The following is a 26,374-nucleotide window of genomic DNA, read 5'->3' on the forward strand; positions in this document are numbered from 1 at the left end:
TACTGTCAGTAGGGAAGAATGGAGATTGTGAAGACTTACCATAAGGTCTTCATCCTGAAAGAGCACCTCTTGGGCCACGAACAACATTATGTAAAGAAGGTTGGTGTAGTGTGTTGTTCAAAGAAATTGTCTCAGCAAGTATAAGAGCCTTGGTTCTGTCTAAAAGAATTTCTGTTAATTCAGCTGGACGGATGGCTCCTGGCTTTTCTGGCCCCAGCAAAAACTCTAGGGTGAAATAGCTTGCGCATCTTGGATTGCGCTTTATCTAGAGCTGTCAATGTGTGGAGAAAGAAGCCCAATTCTTTTACAAAGTTGTCCACAAAGAGAAAACATTTTGCCTGTGTGTCTGGATCAGAAAGATCCTCAGAATCCTTCATACAGGACTCGGGGAAATCCTCCTGAATATCCCTGAGCTCATACAGAGTTCAGTTAAGCTTTTGCCCATTTCCAAAGTCTAGCCAATTTTGCCTGGCTAGTGGCTCTTTTGCGTGGTGATAAATCAATCGTGCCATCTTTAACAGGTATGGTACTGTCCATCTCTATTGTTTTGAAGGAGCGTTTAGCCTTATATGAGGTCTTGCGGCCAGGCTGAGGTGGAGCAGGTGTGAGTACAGGATCTGCCACCTGAGTAAGTGTAACAAGGCCTGGGCAAATGTCTGTGAAAGTGAATCAGACATAACCCCCATCACTGACACCAGGGCCTTCATCATTGCTTTTGACATGGAAGTGCCAATTAAAGCCTGCATATCAGCAGGAGCAGTAAAATCATCAGAAAAACTCAGCCTCATCTCCAGAGATACCTGGAGAGGCTTTTAAAGTAATCTCCATGTTTGCTGTAGTCCCAGAAGGCACATAAAGATCATGTCAGACTGCATCATAAATATACAGACAAGGGAATATTCCCTAAGGGAATAAATAAAGTAAAAATACCTGTGGAGGGGGGTAATAATAGTAAAAAGTAATAATAAACCGGGTGAGAAAATGAAAGTACTCACAATAGTAAAAAAAAAATAGCAATTGTAGTAGGAAAACGCAAGAGCTGTCCGGCCACTATAACTAAACCTCAACTTATATTTCCGGCAGTTGGGGGCAGAGCGGTGGCCAGACAAATGAATAAAGGGAAAAACGGCACACAAGCACTGTGCAAGGGATAAAGACGTCCCTGAGCCCCGATTGATGGCAATCTTGGGACCAGAGAGGTCAGAGGTAAAGAAATTATGAAAGGATATACAATAAGGCATATAACTGAAGCAAATTAAGTAAATAAATCAAATTACGTTAAAATGAAGTAACTAAATATATTTATATAAATCTAAATGTGAAAATATTACATTTAAAATTTAATAACTATAATATATTAACCACAGTAAGGATATGAATAAAAGTAAAAGATCCCACAGTTAAGAACCATGGGACCCAGTGTCACTTAACTGAGGGAGCAGCAAAGAAGGAGGAAGTAGTATACTGGACACAACCTATTATGCTATGAAGAGGATGCAGATTGGCTGTTCCTGTTGCTAGGAAGAAATATCTCTCATGTTATTTACTGGTTTCTATTCATACTGATTTAATGTTATTTTACTTTGCTGCTGAGGGAAATAAGGAAAGAGTGCAGCATAATAGAAGCCTCTGTGTCAATACAATCTTTACATGAATCCTCTACTTTGAGATTACACTGTTGACATGCATGTTGAAAGTGATCTTCTGAAATGTATGTGTAAATTCATCCACACTTAAATTTTGTTTTAATGTGGAAATGTACTTCCTGCTTCTACATACAAAAAAAAAAAAAAAAAAAAGTCCTGCATAAAACTGGGCTTTTGAAATTAGCAAAGTAATGTCCATATGTGTGGTTGGTATTGCATTTGTATTAAAGCACATTAAAAAGCAGCCTTTTGCCAGTGCCAGCAAATGAAATGTTGTAAAAAAAAAAAAAAAAAAAACATTCTTGCATAGTGACTGTGCCCTTTTCCATTGGGATTTTCTGAAATGTCGATTGCCAAATACCTTTCATGCAGGCAATGGTCTCTCCCACAGGAATCCCTTGTAAACTCTGAATGGCACTGGTGAAATGTTAATCCTCTTAAAATAGATTAATAGGCCCAGACTTGTGTTTCTTAAACTATTTGCCTCCATTAAAAGTTCTCCATGTTCCTGAGATTACAAATCGTATCTCTAACAACCTCTCACGCTTTCTGTGTTGTGCAGTTAAATAGTAAACATATTTGCTGTGCTTCTGGGATTTTTTTGTCCCCATTTTGCTGCTTTAACCCCTTAAGGACCAAACATCTGGAATATAAGGGAATCATGACATGTCAAACATGTCATGTGTCCTTAAGGGGTTAAAGGAACACTCTGGGAGGTGGGCACCATAGCAACTTAATCTTAATGAAGTTCATAAGGTGCCAGGAGGTCCAAATGACTGTTTGAAATGCCATTGGTGCTTAAAGGAAGACTTCAGACCCACATAGCAAGCTGAAGTGCTTTTTGTGTTAAGAGTGTTTCGTCTTTTTTTCTACATTTTACATAAATTGCAATTTCAATAGTAAGAAGCACTTCTATAAATTAAAGAAACACTATAGGGTCAGGGACACTATATGGTCAGGAACACAAAACAGTTTTTCTGACCTATAGTGTTAAAACCATTATTTAGGTGGCTTGACCCACTTTAAATATCAGAAAACTTACATTATTTCCAGTCTGCTGGAGCTGGCCCTGCCTCCGATACAAATTCTTGGCTGACATCATCAGAATTGATGATCTCAGCCTATCCAATGCATTCCCATATGAAAACCATTGGATTGGCTGAGATAATCAAGGAGGCTGAGAGATGCACTGAATCAATCTCTATGAGGAAATGTCAGCGTCTCCACGCACTTCATGGAGAAACTAAACTTTCCTCATAGAGATGCATAGTGTATACTGCAAACAGGCTGCAGAGACTGACTATACTCACCAGAAATTTAGCTGTAGTTGCTCTGGTGCCTATATTTTCCTTTCAGCCTTGTTACAACCCCAGGCTGTCAATCAGACAACAGGTCCTGTTGCTTCCAGTTTGTTTAGCTCAGTTGATCTAAACTCAAGAGGCAGGCAATTACACAGTTCACCTGCCCTGCAAATACTTGAGCAAATCATTGAGCTGCATTGGGAAGTCTGTAATTGGACAGCCACAGAAAGTCTGGGCTGGGTTAGAAGAGAAGGGCTTGCAAACACGAGATCTGCTTCTCTTGCAAGCTGTTTTTAGATATAATCCCAATTTAAAAATGCGTAATTAAATGCACACATTTTTATTGGGGGTATATCTACTAAACAGTATTTTTAAATTTAGGCAGTGGAGTTTAATGTAGAGTTATTGGCTTTTAAGGGGTCTAAAGTGCAATTAGCTTAATGATGGAACACAAGGATAAAACAAGTAATACAGGGTCTTCAGATTCATGAAAGACAGTCGGATCCAAAAAAATAAAAATAGGAATTGTATTTAATATAAATCATTGAACTACAATATGATATCATGTTTTGAAATATACCGAAACACAATTTTAATAGATGTATCTGTCTCAGGATTGTTTGTGTTTCACAGTAATTGTGCTAAAAATGTCAAGATTTGTATCAAGTTACTATGGCAGCACAAACTAGCAGTTCATAAAATCAGGCAAAGTAAAGTTGTATTCAATATTGTGTGTTTAATAAACCAAATGCGTCAGACAAGGTGGTGTTTTATTATTAAAGTGCACCATCTAGAGTCCTTGTTAATAATTACTCAATTAAACCCCATTCTCATCGCAATATTTATTGTTGCACTTTGTATCTTTATCATTAAACACAGATTTTCTGTCATAAATACTGTATCTCACATTGAAATATGGAGCATTTTAAATTGTATAAGAAGGAAAATAGAAGTACTATTGTTATTTTAAATATATTTTTAAAAACCTCACCTAGAATACTGTGCCCATAAATGTCAAAAAACATGTATAAATTGCTTGTTGCCTATGTCAAGGTGACTTCCTGGCAGCACCATCCATAGTAAGGGTTATACTTTGACGATGGTGTCCTGACACACATGCTCTCCTGCACATACCAATATTTACAAGTGACTTGACTGGTATAAAAACAAAAAATGATGCTTAGTGGTTTGGAGAATAGAATAAAGTGAGTGGGAATGTAATCAGGGGCCACGTAAAAAGGGACTTGGAAGGTTGATTAAAGTACAGACATGGGTTGAATAAGGGAGTTAGAGTTGAAAATGGAAAGTTGATGTAATGAAGGAGGAACAGGTGATGAGGGATTATTATTATTATTATTATTATGCACAACCACATAATCTGGAAATACCTCAGCATGCTTTAGTCTAGATCTTGCCTTTATTTGTCATTGTGAAATGGCTATCGGGCAAACTGGGCAAATGCCTGGTGGGTTACCATAGAAACACTATGACGCGGCAGTGAGGAATGAGTTTATTTATTTATTTATTTATTTTTTTTAAAAAACATAGATATTAAGAAAAACATAGATATTAATTTGCTCAGATCCCCCTCCCCCCACCCACAATACAGTCCCACATACACATTGCTCACCTAGACACACTAGATTCCATGATGCCTATAGGGCCTATAGGCATACACTGCACCACAGAAAAACATATACTACATCCCTTATGCACACTCTGGACCCCCTGTACAAGCATTAGATGACCTATAGACACACACAGCACATTCCTTGCACACACACACACTACAGCCTATGTACAGCCTATATACTCTGGATTCCCTACCCATACACTGGATCCCCTATAGGCACACACTGCACCATCTGTGCACACACTTCATTCCCTAAACACACACTCCTGATCCCCTACGCACACACTCAATCCCCTGTATGCAAACACCCTCTACATCCCCAATACACACATACACTACAGCCCCATAATGCACACATTATCATCCGCTATCAACACACTACAGCACCTGTACACACTCTCAATCTCCAATTCGTCTAGACACACACACACACACACACACTACAGCCTTTAGCCACACTCTCTCCATATACTCTACCACTTGGCTTTTGTGATTAAAAAAAACAACAAAAAATCAATGCTGATGCAATGCTTTCCTATGAGGAAGGCCTCATGCGCGCACAGCACCCACTATGCATGCACATTAGGTTTACTCAATTGGATTACGTCAGAGGAGGTGGACCACGAACCAGCGTCCGGGGACCTCTGCACTGGAATTGGGTAATAAAGGGTGGTTGCGAGTCTTAAAGAACAGGTTAGTGTTAGGAATACATCATTGTATTCCTTACACTGTTTTCCTTTAATTTCCAGCATGGCAGCATCTAAATGGAGTGACATCGATCACTATCTTACTATACTCCCTAGCCAGCACCAGCAGCAGCAGCTAGGGAATTTCCACAGCACATGCTCTGTTATCACTATGTATAGGAATGCCTGTGGGTGGTCTCTTCTCTTCTCTTTATCAATCAAAACATTGGCGTAGAGTCTATGCCAAAGAATGGATTAACAGCAGAAAGATATACGTATTTGTTCTTTTTAAATAGGTTTTTCTCCCAGTTTATACATTTGTTAAAAAAAAACTGCTACCGTGTTTCTCCGAAAATAAGACCGGGTCTTATATTAATTTTAGTCACACAAAACACACTAGGGCTTATTTTCAGGGTAGGGCTTATTTATTTACAGTACCGGTATGTACATTGAACCCCCCCTTTAATTAATCCACCCCCCTTTAATTAATCCACCCCCTCTAATTAATCCACCCCCCTTTAATAAATCCACCCCCCTTTAATAAATCCACCCTCTCTAATTAATCCACCCCCCCTTTAATTAATCCACCCCCCTCTTTAATAAATCCACCCCCTCTAATTAATCCAGCCCCTTTAATTAATCCACACCCCCCTCTAATTAATCCACCACCCCTTTAATTAGTCCACCACCCCTTTAATTAATCCACCCCCCTTTAATTAATTCACCCTCCCTCTAATTAATTCACCCTCCCTCTAATTAATCCACCCCCTCTAATTAATCCACCACCCCTTTAATTAATCCACCACCCCTTTAATTAATCCACCCCCCCTCTTTAATAAATCCACCCCTCTAATTAATCCACCCCATCTAATTAATCCACACACCCCCTCTAATCCACACCCCCTCTAATTAATCCACACACCCCTCTAATTAATCCACCCCCCCTCTAATTAATCCACACACCCCCTCTAATTAATCCACACACCCCTCTAATTAATCCACACCCCCCTCTAATTAATCCACCCCCCTTTAATTAATCCACCACCCCTTTAATTAATCCACCCTCCCTTTAATTAATTCACCCCCCCCTTTAATTAATTCACCCCCCCCCTTTAATTAATTCACCCCCCCCCTTTAATTAATTAAGTCCCAGACATAAAATACCGTTATGTACTCACAGTTCAAAGAGTCCGACCACTGGGTGCCTCACCGCCCGGAATGGATCCTTCCGCTGAAGATCCGTGAAGGCAGACTGACGGCGCTGCGCACGTCGTCATCACGCTGCGCACGTCGTCATCACGCTGCGCGATGCCGCGGCCCGCAACGCTCCTCCCCCTCCTCATAGAAGAAGGAAGTCCCGCCAAAGGTAAAATGCCTAGGTCTTATTTTCGGGGTAGGGCTTATATTGCAGCCCACCCCGAAAATTCGGCTAGGGCTTATTTTCGGGGTAGGTCCTATTTTCGGGGAAACACGGTAGCACAATGTCGAAATTTAATTTTATACTCTTTCAAAAGAGAAAAAGTTGTTTTGGTGCATGACAGGTTTTCTTTAATTGAGTCCAGAGATTATAGAGCTAAAACTTTGAACACAAATTCCCAGCAGGTAAGAACTATGTTTTTGATAGAAGCTGAAGGACACTCGAGAGCTAGTCTAATCCTTTTACCCAAAGAAGAAGGGGCAGTTCCTTTAGTTTAGCAAATAATTGAGAAAGCATTCTGGGTAAACCTGTTATTTCCAAGGTATATCCGTAGTGCTGCTCTTCTCTTTTCACGCTTATTAGCTCTACACGTATTCTAATAATTTTGTCTATAATTCAATTAATCCTCGCACTTTTTATTCCCACTAACACTTGCTGGTTACCCTTGTTTAAAACACAGATGTGGTAAACCATTATTGGTTTGTTTTGGTTGTCTATAAAAGAAAACAAAACTTTTATGCAAATTGTTATTTGTGTGAATCATCAATGGCACAATGATTGGGTAGGAATTACTAGATCTACATCTAGAATGAAGTACTCTCCATCTTTAATGACTTGTACTGTTGTTATTTAAATGCAGATTGAGTATTTAAATTTGTCAGATAAGTTTAATAGCATAGTTATGCAAGATGTCGGCATAAAACAAAAGTGAAACCTATTTTTTATTATTTTGCAGGATCTCCATAATTTAGAACTACTCATTGGAATTGCTTCAGGTGGGATAGCTGTGTACAGGAAACAGATCTGCACAAGTTTCTATCCATGGTTAGTAAGTGTGGTGTAATAGGAAATCCTTTATCCTAGTTTTTATCTAGGTGTGTAAGACCCACCTGTTGACCTTCATAACAAACACACATAGTAATGCTGCAACTACATTGGGTCTTATTTAGAAACAGCAATTTTGAGGCAATGTGCTAAAAGTGGAGCAGTCAGCAGGAGTATCCCACAGAAATACATTGTGGTTGTATTACTTCTAGATAGAACATTGTTTCAGATTTTCTCTTTATACATAAAACAAATAGTTGCATCAGTTGCTTCTATTTGGAGTATATCTTTTAACAGAATCCTATATGTGTAGATGTGTATTGGATCAAAAATGAAATATTTTAGTTTTAGTGGGTTTACTATACATTTAGTTCTAGAGGTTATTTTAATTCGCTGTAAAAAAAAAAAAAAAAAAAAACTGTAGAAAAAGCAACTAACAAAATATAGATTTACAAATAAACCAGCATTTAGTGGATTTGTGCACAACAGAAAAAATCATTTCAGCTGAACCACCTTGTTCGAAAATTTAAATTATCACCCAATTGGACCAAATTGGGATTAATTGCAGTTTTGGGACGAACAATATATATAAGTTTACTATTCAGTCATACTTCATTGATGAAATCCATTTGATTAAGTTAAAAGGATATAAAAAGTAGGAGGGCATTTGTATTCTGTAGAGCAATTATTATTGAAATTCCACTAAGCAGATGAAAGACTCATAATCTTTTCTAAGGATGCACAGAAGAGCAATAAATGCTTGGCGAGGTTTGATGTATGTCAAAAACATAACTTCTTAATTAGGTTATACTTAAATCTTCCATTTAAACCGTGCCTTGTGACATGTCCAATTTTGGGCTAATTTACAGTTTCTTAGAGCTTATTTACTAAATGAAGAAATACATATAGAACCATATAAAGGAAAATAAGTCACATTGGATAGATTATCCATTTTTTTTGTGTTTCCAGTTAAGCTATCCCCTTAAGGACACTTGACATGTGTGACATGTCATGATTCCCTTTTATTCCAGAAGTTTGGTCCTTAAGGGGTTAAGGCTACAATTTATTTGCTTTTCACATATTTGTTTGGTGGGAAAAACCCATTGTATTTATTTCCCTGTATCTCTTGTTGTGAGTTTGAGTATTTTCACCTAGTATACATTTCATATAAGATTACACCAAGGAAATGTCCCCAGGAAGACCAATGCAAGGGCATATTTAGGACCATGCAGAGAGTGGTTCAGTGTCACTAGCACTCTATGCATTGTCATCCCTGAGTAGGACCAGCCACAGAGGCATTCAGTCATCCTGGTATGCTTTCAGTCATCCTGGTATGCTTTCAGTCATCCTGGTATGCTTTCAGTCATCCTGGTATGCTTTCAAAAAAACACTTCTTTGGACGTCCCCTCCCCCTTTCCAGACACAAATGACCATTTTGGGTTACACAGTTGGCTATTGCAAAAGTGCAATATTTTTTACTTTACTGTAAATATCTGTTTAGGCCATGTGTAAACTGAAAACACAGCGGTAGATTATATTTTCAGGTTGTTATAACACTATATAAATTGTTTATTTTAGATTGTATTTTTCTCTTTTATTTAGGGTAAACATTCTCAAAATCTCCTTCAAAAGGAAAAGGTTTTTCATACAGCAACGAGCAAAACATGTAAGTTTATATAAGTTATAGTTATCTATAGGTTGCTTTTGAATTATGCAAACCTTTACATCTTTGCACATGCTGTTACCCAGATTTTGAGGGTAGCAAATCCTGTTTCTTGTCACACTGCTCCTAGATGGTTTATCAGAAAACTGTGTAACAACACATGGCTTCTTTGCAATTTAATAAATAATAAACCGAGCTTTAGTAGTTATGGTCAGGGCCGGATTAAGAGCCCAGTTGGCCTTGTGCTGATAATTATGATGGGGCCTAATTACAGAATCTTATCGACCAAAAACACTAAAACAGTCATACCTCCCAAGTGTCATGTATCTGATGGAGTTGGTGTTGGAGGGAAACTCAAGGGATGCAGCTATAAGAAAACACATACTCTATGCTAATCTCTTTATCTAATTTATGCTTTCATCTTTCAAGTAAATCCATACCAACAGCAGTGTCCAGTGAAGCAGTAAGCCAATGGGCGGGATAAAAAAGTAGGCCACTGATGCGAATCACATGACCAGAACTGCCAGAAGGGGCGAACATGCCCCAAAAAAGGGTATGTCTGTCCAAAGAATTGGAAGGCCAGCCTGGCATCCGTGTCCCTATGTCGCCCAGTCCCCTAGTCTCCCAGTGTCTGTGTCCCCATTTCTCCCAGTGTCCCCATGTCTCAGTGTGTCCCATGTCACTAGGATACATGGGGACACAGAGATACTTGGAGACATGGGGGCACTGAGACACTTGGGGACACTAGAAGACATGGTAGCACTTGTGGATACAGACATGGGGACACTGAGAGACATGGGGACACAGACATTTGAGGACACTGGAAGAAATGGGGTCACAGACACTAGGGACAGAGACATGGGGACGCAGACACTGGGAGACATGGGGACGCAGACACTGGGAGACATGGGGACGCAGACACTGGGAGACATGGGGACGCAGACACTGGGAGACATGGGGACGCAGACACTGGGAGACATGGGGACGCAGACACTGGGAGACATGGGGACGCAGACACTGGGAGACATGGGGACGCAGACACTGGGAGACATGGGGACGCAGACACTGGGAGACATGGGGACGCAGACACTGGGAGACATGGGGACGCAGACACTGGGAGACATGGGGACGCAGACACTGGGAGACATGGGGACGCAGACACTGGGAGACATGGGGACGCAGACACTGGGAGACATGGGGACGCAGACACTGGGAGACATGGGGACGCAGACACTGGGAGACATGGGGACGCAGACACTGGGAGACATGGGGACGCAGACACTGGGAGACATGGGGACGCAGACACTGGGAGACATGGGGACGCAGACACTGGGAGACATGGGGACGCAGACACTGGGAGACATGGGGACGCAGACACTGGGAGACATGGGGACGCAGACACTGGGGACACTGGCTGGGAGACATGGGGACACTGGCTGGGAGACATGGGGACACTGACTGGGAGACATGGGGACACTGGCTGGGAGACATGGGGACACTGGCTGGGAGACATGGGGACACTGGCTGGGAGACATGGGGACACTGGCTGGGAGACATGGGGACACTGGCTGGGAGACATGGGGACACTGGCTGGGAGACATGGGGACACTGGCTGGGAGACATGGGGACACTGGCTGGGAGACATGGGGACACTGGCTGGGAGACATGGGGACACAGGCATATGGGGGCAATGGGAGCCATGGGGACACTGGCTGGGAGCCATGGGGACACGAAGACACTAGGGACACTGGCTGGGAGGCATGGGGACACTGGGAGACATGTGTCCCAATGTGTCTACCTATGTCTCACAGCGTCCCCATGTGTCTGTGTCCCCATGTCTCACAGTATCCCCTAGTATCTCAGTGTCCCCATGTGTCCCCATGTCTCCCAGTGTCCCCTAGTGTCTAAGTGTCCCCATGTCTCCCTGATGCCTTTCCCCTCATCCCTCACTTCCCTGAGCTGGAGGCTGTCTCTGCAGGCTGGGAGCTGCTATCTGAACTCTCTGTGCCGTGTAGCTGCTCCCCTGTGTATCAGTGAGTAGAGAGAGGCAGGGAGGGATATGCTGTACCTTCCTATCCCTGCCTCTCTCCACACACAGTGACCTCTACTGGCCGGTGCTGGTATTGCAGAGTAATCTCAGTTTATACTGAGAAAAATATCTGCATTTGTATTGCCGGTATTACTGCAATACCATCATGGCCAGGCAGCCTCAAATACAGGCTGTGCCTTAAAATACCAGTCAGATGGCAAACCTAAGAGTAGTGTGTAAAAAAAAAAATTTGCAGCTCCATCAGCCCCTATGTTAATCCGGCCCTGGTTATGGTGCTTATAATGCCCCTCCAATCCGTAGAACAAAGTATCCTTAAGTGAATTATCACTATAACTATTACAATGTACGTTTATTTGCTGAATTGAAATGCTTTCTTTAGTTCATAGATGTCCTTTAGAATTGTTTTAAAGGCCACACACTAAAGTTTTATTTCTTGTGCTATTCTTCCGCTAAGTAATGCATGTTTTTACCATATTATGTAACCTCATATTAAACAAACAAACACCGAGCTATTGTTATAACTTGGATCGTTATTCTGACTTTTATTCTCAATACCTGTTCTATAAATCTGAACATTGGTACACAACTATCATAACTATTGCATGAAAAATAGTGGGTTTACAAAATAGAGAAAAAGTAGCTTAATTGCATTTTATTGTTTGATAACTTCAATTTTTTCAGCTTAGACGATCCACTATATCCACATTAAATAAGATTTGATTTACAGTTTATTTGTCTATCTTCTGTTATTGTATTATAAAAATAGCACAGTTATATTTAGAATAGAATTGAAAGCCGTTTATGCTACATCTGATGTTAATATTGTTTTATTTTAGATCTGCTTTACATCAGCCTTTTGTATCATTGTTTAGAACAATATGTAACATTTTTAAAGGGAGACCTAATGGTATAAATGTAAAAATAAATGTTTATAGAAAAAAGTCATATCATTTTTGCTGCAGTTTTAGTGGTATTATTCACAAACATGGTGTTCAGATCGTCTCTCTCCACTGTAAATCCCTGCCTCTGACCTGTTTGTCTGTACTGTCTTTTGGAGCAACTTTATAAAAATACAAACCTTTCTTGTAAGCCACTGACAATGTTGCTGGACTTGGTTCCAAAGAATAGATGCGCATGATGATTTTTTTTCTGAATGCACATAGAACAGCCATAAATTCATATTGCTTACTGTAAAATATACTGTGGTTAAAGTCACCCTCCTCATAAAGTATTTAATTTTAGTTGCATTAGATTGCATTATAGCTCTGGATTTAATACGGAGTAAGATGTTCTAATTTAAATATAAAATATCAATTGTGTGATTTACCCTTACTGTGACCTAGTAAAATCTGATATTAATATAATTTAATAAGAATAAACTGGTGCACTTGTTATGCTCTATCGGTAGACTGGTAGTATAGGTGCTTACTTGGATAGAGAAAAGTGGAGGCATAACTCTCTAAGGAAGTGCATTGCTCTCTGTTTAAGCTATAGGACAGTGATGGCAAATGCTTTTGAGCATGAGTACCCAATCTTTTCCAGAAATACTGTGGGGGGAAAAAAGCAACATTTCAGTCAAGTAATTTTTGTTACTTAACTGCCATCTTCCTTTCATTAGAGCTACTCTTCTCTAATTTTGTTTTTCCTTCCCTTTCTTTCCTTTATATATAATTATTTCCTTTATATTCATAACCAGTTTCTTGTCCTCTCTCCCCCTAATCTATATACGGTTATCTGTATGATTTGAGCTGTAGTTTTGTAATTGTATATCTGTGTGTACCAATGTGTGGATATATGCATATGTATGCACGTTTATAAGTGTATCTGCTTGTTTAGCTTTGTGTTTCTCGTTGTGTGCCTAGCAGTGTGTCTGTGTATTTATTTTTTTAGAATATGTATGTTTTTTACCTGTAATTTTCTTTAGGAGCACTTTTATCTGCAACTAGTGACAGATTACCTGATGTTGTTGATGACATTACAGGACATTAATAACTTCTAAATGTTATAGTGCTTCAAGCATTACATTCTTCATAATTCTGGAACTGGCACATGCGATATAGGTTTATCACCACTGCCATAGGTTATAATATGATACTTATTATGTTTGTGTATTTAATTATTTTGTACTGTTGGAATATGATGTCTTCAATGGGAATAACACGTTTTTGTTGTATATATATATCTGTATTCCAGAATGAGTGCAGAGATGAAATTATTGCATTCAATATGTTAAATTACCGTGCATGCAAAAACCTTTGGAAATCTTGTGTGGAACATCATACGTTTTTTCAGACAAAGAGAACACTACCTCATGAAAAGAAGCTAGTGTCTAATTATTGGACATTGAGTGCCCTAAATCAAGCAAAGTAAGTATATTGTAATATGTGTCTATTAATGTTCTTCAAACAACATGACATTAATATAATTATATATAATCTGATGCAATTTTTTACAAAAATTCTTTATTTTTTTGTGAGTAATATAACAGACAGGCAGCATTGTCAAGCACAGAAACTCAGACATATTAAGACATTGGCATGGCATGTATATCATGGGCACATTTTGTTAAAGGAAAATACGTGAGACAAGGCTGATGATGCATGTTGTGGGGATATTTATGGGATGATAATATTATACAGTTGAGAATTGCCCAATATTTCAATTCTCTTAGATCTTAGAGATCGTTATCATGTAAGTGAAATGTATTACATACAAATAAAATCACAATTTGTTATAAAAATAGATATAATTTATTGTGACAAATAAAATAGTAATATTAGGCAGCATTCATGATAACAATCAGTGAATGTTTAGTATAACATAAGTATGCAATACAATGGCTAAACACAGTACAAAGCTACAGCATCAACTGTCAAGACAAGATTTATGGGGTACTTCACAGACACAGAAAGCTAAACTTCCAGCGAAAAGTCATAAAACCTTGGCTAACAGTTAGATCAACTGAGTAACCCTTTCAATGCTGGCTAGATCCTCCTAGGCATATAATATCCTATTCTCATGTAATTGTCAATTAAAATAACATTCAAACCAACTCATTAATCGTTTCCTGGAACCATCCAATAAGAATCTACCAGATTTTTACAAAAGCCGAATTTTAATTTGCCTAAGAAGATATCTTATCTTATTTAGAGCAAATCAATACACCTGGATAAAAACAGCGGTATGCTAACACGTGATAATATCACATTAATATATAATTATTCTTAGTTCCACCTGCAGAATGGAATGTTTATAACTATATATTCTTTAGTTAACTAAGATTTCTAAATATTGAAATCTGACCGTGATTTATCCAGTCATATATCATGCTAGTAGATTTTAATTAATTTAGATTAATTAAATAAAATCAGCATAATTACCAGTTATGTAGATGTTCTCATAAGATGAGTAGGTAGTCCCAGGAACTTGAATGCGAGTATGATTGGTTGTATGGAGGTGTGTAAGTAATAGAGAAAAGTGATGTTGGTTAGAAAGTAAGAGTAAAATTCTAAGTGTCAAGGAGAGTTTCTTGAATTGTGTCCAAGAGAGTTTGAGTGTTAAACCCAGAGTGAATATCTGTCCTGGATCTCTCTGAATGTCCGAATCTGAAAGCCCAAACTAACCTCTCTCTTCCCTTTGTCCTAACTTTTTAAAGGGAAAGATTCTCTGTACGTCATTAGTTGATAAGGCCAATAGGAAACTGAAAGTGTGGTCAACCTGCAGATTGCAATTTAGATTATTCGTCCATAGAGGGCAGTCTCGCCTCACTAAACCTTCCTATCCAGGAAAGAATTAACTTTTCCTGATGATGATTTTGACATCATTTGGCTTATCTAAAATGTCTACCATAACTTAAATTTGCTGTCAGTTCAAAGCGTTTCTTTGGATTTTCTCCAGACAGCACGCCGACAATTCCTGTTGTAATTTCTAAAATTGACAGTTCTAAACTCACTCACTTACAATGGGACCTTGTAAAATTTAGAAAGTAAAAATAATTACGTAGTCTTCTCTGTCACTAGTGTCTGTGTTTAAAATTATTTCTATTCTATTAACATTTAAACAGAGCATTCCATCCCCCTGCTTCATTGCTTATCACTTGGCTTGTTTATATAGTGCATTCCTTAGCTCAGGCTAGTGGCTAGCAAGGAAATAAATTTTGTGTCTGTCTTGCCTGAAATCCAAAATGGAGTCTGCTCTGTTCTGAGTGACTCTGGCAATATACACTTTTAATTTCTATTTTAGCACAAAATGTCTGCTGATATAAATATTCTGACAATGTGACTGAGAGGGCAGTTAAAGCATATTATTTAACGTTATTATCGCATTATGTGAGGAACACTAGAGTTAAGATGTACACACCGCTGAAATTAAACCACTAGGCTTTGGCATCGCATTAATATTACAGCGTAATGAACCTTATGTGTAAAAATAAGCTAAGAGAATACAGGTCTAATTTAAACAAGGATATCAATCAAGCTGGCATTCACTATTATCATGCAGTTCGTAAATCTGTATTGATAGGTTCATATGCAGCCAAAGTCCTTGTTCAGCCAACTCCAGAAGTCGTCAGGTCAGTAGAATATGTCGGAGTATAAGAATAAGAATAGAATAAGAATAGAGTAAGGAGCACAACCATAAATATTTATGGGTACATACTATTGGAATATCTCTTTAAATATGAAGCAAAAGATACAAAGTCATAATGCTGTAAAAAATCTACCAGAAAAAATTCTGGACATATATAGCCGCAAAATGCGTAATATGTAAATGAAAAAAATCTTTAACGTAGACAAACAAATATAATGCTAGTACAATCCAAACCCCCAAAAAGATACAAAATATAAAATAATACCAAAACCATACCAGACCTAGTGAGAAGCAGGGACAGAGTCAATCATAAAGCCCCCATATAAGAATAAGAATAAAGCATCTTGGTCTTCTGGATGTGATCTCGGTACTCCGCTGGTGCTGGTATCCACCGATTATTGCCACTCCCTAGCCCCAAGACTTGGGCCTCAGTGGTGGGTAGGCTTTGTGTGGAGGAAGCATGCTTGTCGGCACGGGTTCTGGGTATGTGGAAGTGAGCACAAGGGTCTGTGCAGTGTGGTGCGGCCTTCCACTGTAGGGATCTCTTGTGGCGTCTCCGCTGCATTGTCACTCTGGGGACCCGAGGGTGGCACCTAGTCATGCTAGGCTGTCCTGCAGGACGGTTCTCCGGGCCCGCGTCTCGGTAGTAGTGAAGGTAAGTTTCTGCATAAGATCCAGGGAGGCCCAAAAGCTATCAAATAGTGTGTTGACTTGCTTCAGAGATTGCGCCACGACATCAGAGCAGGCAAGCCCAGGCTTTGTGTTTATCAGATGCCATGTGGAATACTCGCTGTCGCCATCTTATGGGCATGAGGTATGTTGGGAGCAACGGCTGTAGTGGTCTAGGCTGTTACTTGTAGCAGGCCTGTGGGGAGGGGGGAACGGGGCTGCAAGGTATGTCTGGAGAAGAACTGCGTCGTACAGGAAGGGAAAGATTCCGTCTCTCCCGCCTGATACATCTGCTAGGCCTCTTTGGGACCGCCATCTAAGAGGCAGAATTCCAACCACCTGAGCGATCCAGGATACCTCGACTGTCACCAGGTACAGGTAAGTTGCTGAGCGTCTTTTTTTGGACTGGTTGGTGGTCGGTTGTGAAACAAAACTAAAAGGTCAAGCTAGGAGCTCTCATAGAGAACGTCCAGCCGTCATAGAGCTCAGGCCCCGCCCCAATCTGATGCAATTTTGTTTCTGAATATTTATGTGAATTTGGGCATTTTAAATGTACACATGAATAGAATACTCACAGGCACATTAACACAATTTAGGTATTCACATTACTAGGAGAGATGTAAGCTATTTTTTGGGTTTGATGGGTTCTAAATATCTTTTACATTATTTTATGAGAGCTTTCTGCTTTTTTTCTTTAAAATCCATTCACTACTTAATTTAAAATTACATATTTAAAACTTAAGTTCAAATCTAATACATTTCTATACTTTTCCATTATAATGACAGATGTGCCAGCACTCAGCTATGCAGGAAAGTGATTGGTGGAATGGAATGGAACACTGAGTTGAGAAGATCTGTGTCTACTGAACATCTGGAGACTAAAAGCCTTCCATCTCGCTCCCCTCCAATTACTCCAAACTGGTAACCATATGCTTTGTCTATCATATTTGATTAATTTAAAGTTTATCACCGAATGTTATACATGTAATCTGCATTTGTCATGTCTACCATGAATTGTTGCCACTCAATATAAAAATAATTTTCATTTGTACATTGTGATAGTAAGTGTTAAACTGAACGATTCGTTAATATTTCAGCGTGTTCACCTTCAAATATTTCCTATGCTTCCAAGTGGTAATTGGACATACCATGATTTCTAGCTTGCACCCACAAGCTGGCAATTATGGGATGCCAGCTCCATCCTCTTCACACTATTTTACCTATTGGATCATAGATGAACTATTGCATTTAAATTATTGCTACTGAATAATTAAGTTAATAGAGGATTCAATTAGTTGCCAGTTATGTATCTTAAAATGAACTTATATGTAGTAGAATGCAGAGGGTAGAGTCGATTTTTCCAAGATGAGAAGATTGTTTGGTGTGTGAGTATAACTTCTCTCCTAATTCGACTTGGTTAGTCTGTCTGTACAGTGTGTGCAGTGGTCAATTCTTTATGGGCTTTCTCTTTAAGAACATTTTTTTTTTCTGCTATATGAAGTATTTTGCAATAGCTTGCTCCCTGCACCAACTACATTATATTTCTTTAAAGTTTTCTTTTTGTTGTTATTTTTTTTTGTAAATGTCTTAAGGCGGAGTCCAAGGTTGCGTCATGTGATCAGGAAACCACAACATTCCTCTGCTGACAACCTAGCCAATGAGATGACCTATGTGACGGAGACAGAAGATGTGTTTTATACTTATAAAGGCTCTCCAACATCCAAAGACAGTGACTCTGAGTTTTTTCAGAATCGCAGTCCTCATAGTAGGTATGAGAATTGTTGGTACATTTACCCAGCATTTATTGTAAATGTTCTATATTCAAATGTTGTGATTCAGTAGCAGTTGATATATTGTTTGATCATGCTTATTTCATTTAGATATCTTTCACTTAGCTTTGTATTTGGTTTTGTTTTATTACACTTCATAAAATATGTGGCAAACACATCTAAAAAGTATACAATTTAACTTGCTGTTACTTACATTGATTAAATTGCAACATTTTAAAATAGAATGAAAGCACACAATAGTGCAAAACCCTTAGTATGTTAAGAAAATTAATAAAAAAGTGTTTATGTAGTCTCACTCACATTTCCCAGAGCTAATAGACCTAGCTCTGGTGATAATAGCCTTATGGTCTGTCAGGCGACCGCTTCTTTATTTTTAGATTCTAGAAGACTTGACCAATAAAAATTGGCTCTATGTATAAGTTTTGTATAGTTAACAACTCTAGCACCTTCTTTGAACAGGAGAACTGCTGGTAACGTAATTCCAATTATATACTTTAGTTTACATTAAAAACATAATAACTATTACAAAACAACAAGATTCAAATATACCAGAAGTATTTCAAATATAAAGTGCATTTCCTCAGTCTATGGTGCTGTAAATCCTTCTGTCCTCCTGTCCACCTTTTAAATACCTGTCCTGATCCTGTAATTTCACTCAACTGTACTTGCGATGCCCCTTAGATTGGGTGTTGCATTCCAAGCCTCTTTCCAACTTTATTTCAGCCCTCCCTCAGACACGACATCATATCTGTCCTCCCTTCCATCATGCCATTTCTGGTTTCACCAATGTCGATCAAAGAGAAGGGAATACTTCTTAGAGCATGTGTTCCACCTTTGGTGGAACATGCTCAGTCCTAAAAAATGTCCATTTACAGTTCCGTTGCCATTCACAAATATAGAAAAAGGAAGAATATAACCCATATTAGAGTTTAATATACTTTTATCTTATCTAGGAGATATTTGCCTGTGTAAATTATATGTGGCAAAAAAAATATTCATGACCGTTAATCCTTATATATCCTGAAATCCCATACGATTATATATTTGTCTTAAAAGGATATATATTAAAAAAATATATTCAACCTATTAGTATGAATTTATTATAATGCATGCATAACTATTGTCTACAAATCCCATTTTTTACTGAAAGTGTACAATATATATGTGTCTAAAAAATGTAGACCTAAAACATAAAAACATAATAAATATGTTTTTATCATTCTGAATGCAAATTATTGAATTTATCATTTTTTTTGTTTAAGTGTGTTCTGTCGAATGTAATTAAACATTACAACATAGTAATGCAATTTTATTAAACTCTGTAAACATAAAATCATCTAACAAAATATTCACAATTTTTGACTGCAATCATCTTTAAGATATGAGACATTTGTGATTAAGTTATATTATATTCATAATGGTCATGGAAATGCAGTCTGATAGTAAAAAAAAATAAAAATAATCCATGTAGTACATTTGGCCCTTTTTTTTCTTACTTGTTTTATTAATGTAATATTCATTGATCATGCTTAATATAATACAGCAGATCCCATGTTCTTTATTGTTCATTTTGGTATGCTAAGGGTAATCTCAAGTGTGTGTTTGTTAAATTTATACAATTTGTTTCTTCAGGTCATCAGATCAGGATTCTCCAAAGTAGGTGACATACGTTTATATTTTTACTGTTTCTACTTTTTTCTGTTTTCCTCTCATTTACCTATATACCGAATATATGTTTTTAAAGTATGTAGTGCAGTGCAAGTTGTCATAAATTTTAGTGGTGGCTGGTGAAGTTCTTAGATGGTTGGGTGTTTGGATTCACCCATAGAATTTGATCTGACCCTTTACCTTAAACTTTTCTCATAAACTGTTGGACTTAATGTGCTAACTCCCACTGTATGTGCTAATTCCCATATTCTGTCAATAATAAAATTTAAGGTTGTTATTACTTCCATTGTCACCTAGAGGGCAATTCTGATTATTTTTTTATTTATTTTTTTATGTATTATTTAATTTTAAAAATATATATTTTTATGCTTTCTGACACGTATGCCTTACCACTCCTAGTCCGAGTACATTATATTTCTAGTTGAATAGCTAGCTGAGGCTCATGTAGCTGAGGCTCAGTAAGAACTTCAGTGCTAAAGGTAAGCCTTTACAACTAAACAGTTTAGTTCAATTTCTAGATGCAGGATATCAGACAAAATCCTACTTGGCTGGGGTACAGTGCAACCATTTCCTGCGCGGGTGAGACTGCAGTGGAGAGCTGTTGGTAGGAGAGAGAGGGAGGAAGGGACTGAAAGCAATGAGCCAGGAAAGGCTTATCGTAGACTGCAGGGGAGAAAGTGCATTGCAATAATAGTAATGAGCAATAAAAATAAGAGAGGGAAATGCTTTTTTAAAAAAAAAACAAGTCTTTAATGTAATTCTCAGTGACTAAAATAAGTTCACAAACAAAGGATAAAATGAAATAAATTCAATGATGCCAACGGTTGCTCAAAATTACTTGCACAAAAAGAAGCACTTCCCTCCCTTATTTTTATTGCTCATTACTATTATATATTTTATATCAGCAAGCAGTTGTCCAAGGTACTGTATTGCTTCCTTTTTTTTCTTCCTTTGGACATCTTATTGTGTTTTTTTGTTTTCTGTTTTTTCCTCTATATTTACTGACATTCCGTGAATTATAGTGTATTTGCAATAGGGCTCCACCACTGTGCATCTCCTATATACACAGTATAGTGTGAATTTCCCTTTTGATACAGTCTGTGGACTATTGGACTATAACTATTATCTTATTTTATTCAGTATAATTTCAGTTTCAGTTATTAATTTTATAACCAGGACTTTTTATATGGACTTATTATGAACTAACTATTTATGATTTTTTTTGTCCTGCATATATATATATATATATATATATATCTCCAATTGGTTCTTGAGTTGAATGCTGATATTTACTGTACTACCATTCCATTTATTACTATCTGACTAGCTCCTGGAATACCTCATTTTTTTTATAAATGATATTGCTATATTTATTTCTATAGGGAGGATTGGTGACCTATTTTTTCCAGTTTAGCTCTAGTGTGTTATCTAATTAATTGTGTTAACTTCATTTATATACTTTTACTCCCTCTATCCTAAGAACCAGACTATTTATTTCTATATTATAGGCATTTTTCCTTTTTGTGCTTTTAATATTTTTATCTTTATTCTGTGTTTTTACCAAGATTTACTATATACATACATATAGCTACAAATAAAATGGAATTAAAAGGTACATACCAAGAAATTCCATGTCTCGGTCTCTCTTGTAAATATCTCATTTGAACAAGTAGGCAGGTGATCAGCATACCACTTAAATGACCAATAGGTTAGTACCAGGAAATTGCACATAACATGACAAGAACACACATTTTTTTCAAGTTTAAGAGTTTTTGTTAAAAGTACATTTTGCTGATATAAAATAAAAATCTTGTTTGAAAGTTTGGTGGTTAATTTAATTTCAGGAATATATTGGATCGTAGTCGGAGAGAAAACAGCCTGACGCTCACCCAGCAAGGTTCTTTCCCAAATTCTCCCAATGGATTGTCGAACCACTCTTCATCTTCTCACCCGCTTGAAGGTGTAGATAAAAAGTTTTTAGAAACCTATGACAATGTAAAGAAAAGCGGCTCCATAGACGATTCTAACCAGTACTACTGCGAAAAGGTATATGTTACTGATTCTGGTGTGTTGTTTTCCATTAACAAGACTAGGTTGTCTATGGAATCTAGTTCATATTGTTATCTGCCTATCTCATTTCAAGGGTAGGCCTCAGGCAGCACCTCCATTGACATCAGGAGGCTGAACACACACAGTAATTGACAAAACAATGTACAGTAATTCTTGCAAGCGGAACCTAAAAAGTGGTTTCCAACTAATTGCAACAGGCATTGCATATTCACTGAACTAAATGCGTACTACTAATGAGTTACTGAACAAAATATACTAGAGTGCAATGAAGACCTACCTGAAACGGATGTCAAATACATTGTATTATGTCAAGGACATCATATCCATCAGGACACCTATTACTACCAATAACAATTTGTCTATTGTAGTTTCCATGTATTTCTAGTTGTAATGATGGTCTTTTCAACACTCAACAACCTACTTAAAGTGTTTGGAAGTGTCATATTACATAACAGTTGAATAATGGTTCACTGAAGTTAATTTAAAATGTATGAATGGTTGTAAAAAAAAAATTATCACATGCATGTAATTTGTATTCCTATTAAATTATGTTAAGTGGATGCCCTAAGCACCAGAACCACGACCACTTAATGTAGTGGTTTTGATGCAAATAGACTGTCCCTGCTGTCTCTGATCTCAAAACACTGCCTATTCCGTGAAAAGGGCATTTTTAAATGTGACAGTAGCTGTCACTCAGAAAGTCACTAGTGATGCTTCCTATTATAGTCCTGCAATCTTTGTAGGGCCTACATTTGGCGTCCTTAAACTCTGCATGAAGATGCTGAGTGCTCCCTTTAGAGATGCATTGGTACAATACGGATTGGCACAACACTGTGATTTTCAAACAGGTGCAATAAGCCCCCTTGTGTCTATGTGGGGAAGCATTGGATGGGCTGAGATCATCCGAAATGGTGATCTCACCAGGGGTTATTTATGGCAAGACCTGTGTGGTGTGAGATAGAAGTTGAGTAACAATGCTTTAGTTAATGGATACAGGTGGGACATATATTTAACCCCTTAACCCCTTAAGGACACATGACGTGTGTGGCATGTCATGATTCCCTTTTATTCCAGAAGTTTGGTCCTTAACCGCTTAAGGACCAAACTTCTGGAATAAAAGGGAATCATGACGTGTCAGACACGTCATGTGTCCTTAAGGGGTTAAGGGGTTAAGGACACATGACATGTGTGACATGTCATGATTCCCTTTTATTCCAGAGGTTTGGTGCTTAAGGGGTTAAGTAGTGAGAACATCTAACTTTAAACAATGACATGTTTGCATTAAAGAACCACTCCTCTTGACGTTAAAGGCTATACTTTTAGTATACCTATTTTAATCCTCCCCCCCAAGGCTGGAATGATTTAAAAGGTGAGTTATACTTACCATTCATCTCCTGCTCCACTGGTCTCTGAGTTGACGTTCCACTGCCTTAACTGAGATTATCAAGATTAATGATCTCTGCCGATTCAGTTGGTCCCCATAGGGAGACATTGAGAGGCTAGTGCACATGCATGGCAGGACACCACACTGTGCCAATCTATAATTAGATCACATGACAGTTTCATTCAGTTGTAGAAGCAGAAATGCCAGACAGCCACTACAAATGTGTTAACCCTACAATGTATACATATTAACCCCTTAGTGATCGCAGACGTACAAGGTACATCAGACAAAAAACGGTCGTTAACGACCGCTGATGTACCCTGTATGTCCGCGGCCAAAATGAGTGCACGATGTTGAGACATCGGGGAATACCCATCCTCATTGTCGGGCACCCGAGTGATAGCTCCCCCCGGAGCCATTACTTCTGGGTTGACGTACGTGGCACCCGGTAGTGTAGTGCAGAGCATCGGAAGCCTTTAGGTTGGCTTTTGATGCCCTGCCTGTACTGAGTGCAGCGAGGGGTTGAGGCACTCAGTAAATGTTGGGGAAAAAAAGTAACCCCTCCCCTCCCCATGTACTTACCGATCGCCGCCGTTCCCCTGCCGGCGATCGTTCTTCTTCTGAGAGGGACTGTCTGGGCACAGCCCAGACAGTTCCCCCCCCCCCCCCTCTGCAATTTAGAACCCCCAGGGGCCATGTGACTGCTCTAAAAGAGCAGTCACATGGCCACAATAGGTGTCCATAGGGCTGCCAGCAGGGGGACTGCCTGAACTGACAGGCAGACTCCCTACGGGTGAAAAAGGAAAAAGTTTTTAAAAAAGGAAAAAAATAAAGTTAATAAATTAACATGCAAATACATATGTTATATCTATATATAATATATAAATATATCTTATATATAACATCATAATAAGTGTATTTTTTGTATATTAATGTAAAAATACACTCAGAGTAAAATTACACACGTGTATATATGTAATATATATAACTATATTTATATTGTATATGTATATAATTATAAAAAGTAAATTAATTAAAAATAAACTGTAAAAAAAAATGAAAATATTAAATATATAAAAATATATATATTTATATCAAAATACACTTAGATATGTATATAATTTCATTCTATGTATATCTCCTTAATGACCGTGGACGTACTGGGTACGTCCGACAAAAAACGGTCGTTAAGGACCGCAGATGTACCTAGTATGTCTGCGGCAAATAGGAGCCCCGGACTTACCTGGACCGGCGATCACGGTTGGGGTGGACTGCTGGAGACCCCAGCAGTTCTCCTGCAGCCGCACCGGCTACCCCAGCCTTCCAGGGCCATGTGATCACCATGATCACATCACTGCAATAAGACTCTAGGAGCTGCCAGCAGGGGTACTGTTTAAGTTGTCAGGCTGTCCTCCAGGCTGCTAAAAAGTAAAAAAAAAAATATGTTTTATATATATTATATATTATATTATACATATATAATGCATATATATGATTTCATCATAAGTGTACTTTGAGAGATATACATAATTGTTAGATTCTAATAAGAGCTATATTATAATACTAAAAGTCGGTACTGGTGTGCCGGAACCGACGAGTGGTTAGGCCTGTAATAAAGAGGGCCCACCTGATTAGGGTGATGTTATTTAAATATTTACCTAAAGGGTGAGGAGGGAGGGCAACGCTGGAACTTGAGTGCAGGTAAGAGGAGGAGGTGTGAGCTTAAATAGGCCAGACAACTCCTCACATAACTACAGGCTGATACCTTTACATTTGTGTTCGGAAACCATAGCCAATCGTGAATTAGATAACTGTTAGATTCTAATAAGTTATATTATAATAATAAAAGTCAGTAGTGGTGTGCTGAAGCTGCTCATATGTGGAATGAATGACCGGAGTAAGAGGTTGGAGTAAGCCCCAACCTAACTAGCAGAGTACTCAGGTACAGTACGAACTTGTGCGTTGTTAGTGGTTTACTGTGTAATTCGAGTAGAGGTAAATCTTTTGATGAGCCTATAAGTGTACTAGCGAGTGAGTCTAGAACCTTGACTGGGCATCAGGGTGAATGTGTTGGATAGTACGGAATCTCTACTGCAGGGCCCATTTTACTAGTTTTGGTCTTTCTTAATGTCTAGATGTAGTAATTGTTTGTTTTGACAAGGTTGTGTATTTTTAGGTAATTGCTGTCGGAGAATTTTGTGATGGTAAACTCTCTGGGCCTGAGGAAACTGTAGAATGCAAGGTTTATGGCTGCTTTAACCCCTTAAGGACCAAACTTCTGCAATAAAAGGGAATCATGACATGTCACACATGTCATGTGTCCTTAAGGGGTTAATGATAAGGCTTGTTTGCTGTTCAAAAGGTGTGGTGTCAGTTTAACTTCTGTATACTTTTTAGAACACTTTATGGGATAAGCTGACAGGAAAGGTGAATTATTAGGGAATGTGATAAGCATTTGGTGTTGAATACCTGTGAGGTAAAATTTGATGGTGTTGTGTGCTAGTTTTAAAGAAATGTGGCAAAAGGTAGCAAATACGACCAATGATTCAATAGAAAAGCAGTTTATTATATGAGAGACTGCCACAAATTTGGAAAATAACTTGAAAGCTCTGCGCTAGAAGAGCTTCTAATCCAGGATTAGTTCTTCGAAAAGAGGCGGCCTGATCGCTTATCTGTTTGCTGTGGGGTGATGCCAGAAAAACTCCTGAACATTGAAGCAGGATAATGCATCAGCAGCCACATTTTGTACACCGGAAACGTGCGTGCAAGTAATAAAAACTGATGAGTAGCTGCTAGCCAGGTCAACCTCCTCACCATAATAACCAAAGATTGGGAGCAACCCTTGTTGAGAATGTGACAAGCTGCCTGGTTCTCGAGAAAACAACTGACAGCTTGAACTCTCCAGGATACCCCCCAAGTGAAGGCTGCAACTACCACTGGTAAAATTTCGATAACCATTGAAGTGTCTGCAAAATTGTGTAGTTG

At 38.4% G+C, this 26,374-nt stretch overlaps 1 protein-coding gene across 1 annotated transcript in view; it reads left to right on the top strand.

The window, feature by feature from the left end:
* PTPN3 (protein tyrosine phosphatase non-receptor type 3) overlaps positions 1-26,374 on the top strand; it is a 263,560-nt gene that overhangs the window by 197,848 nt on the left and 39,338 nt on the right. Inside the window, exons 10-16 of the mRNA XM_063451879.1 lie at positions 7,420-7,508; positions 9,111-9,174; positions 13,415-13,587; positions 17,264-17,398; positions 18,070-18,246; positions 19,900-19,923; positions 21,780-21,981. Coding sequence (XP_063307949.1) covers positions 7,420-7,508; positions 9,111-9,174; positions 13,415-13,587; positions 17,264-17,398; positions 18,070-18,246; positions 19,900-19,923; positions 21,780-21,981 — 864 coding nt within the window. The remainder of the gene's footprint in view (positions 1-7,419; positions 7,509-9,110; positions 9,175-13,414; positions 13,588-17,263; positions 17,399-18,069; positions 18,247-19,899; positions 19,924-21,779; positions 21,982-26,374) is intronic.

This window comes from Pelobates fuscus, chromosome 4 (assembly GCF_036172605.1).
Source record: "Pelobates fuscus isolate aPelFus1 chromosome 4, aPelFus1.pri, whole genome shotgun sequence".
Classification (NCBI taxonomy): Eukaryota; Metazoa; Chordata; class Amphibia; order Anura; family Pelobatidae; genus Pelobates; species Pelobates fuscus.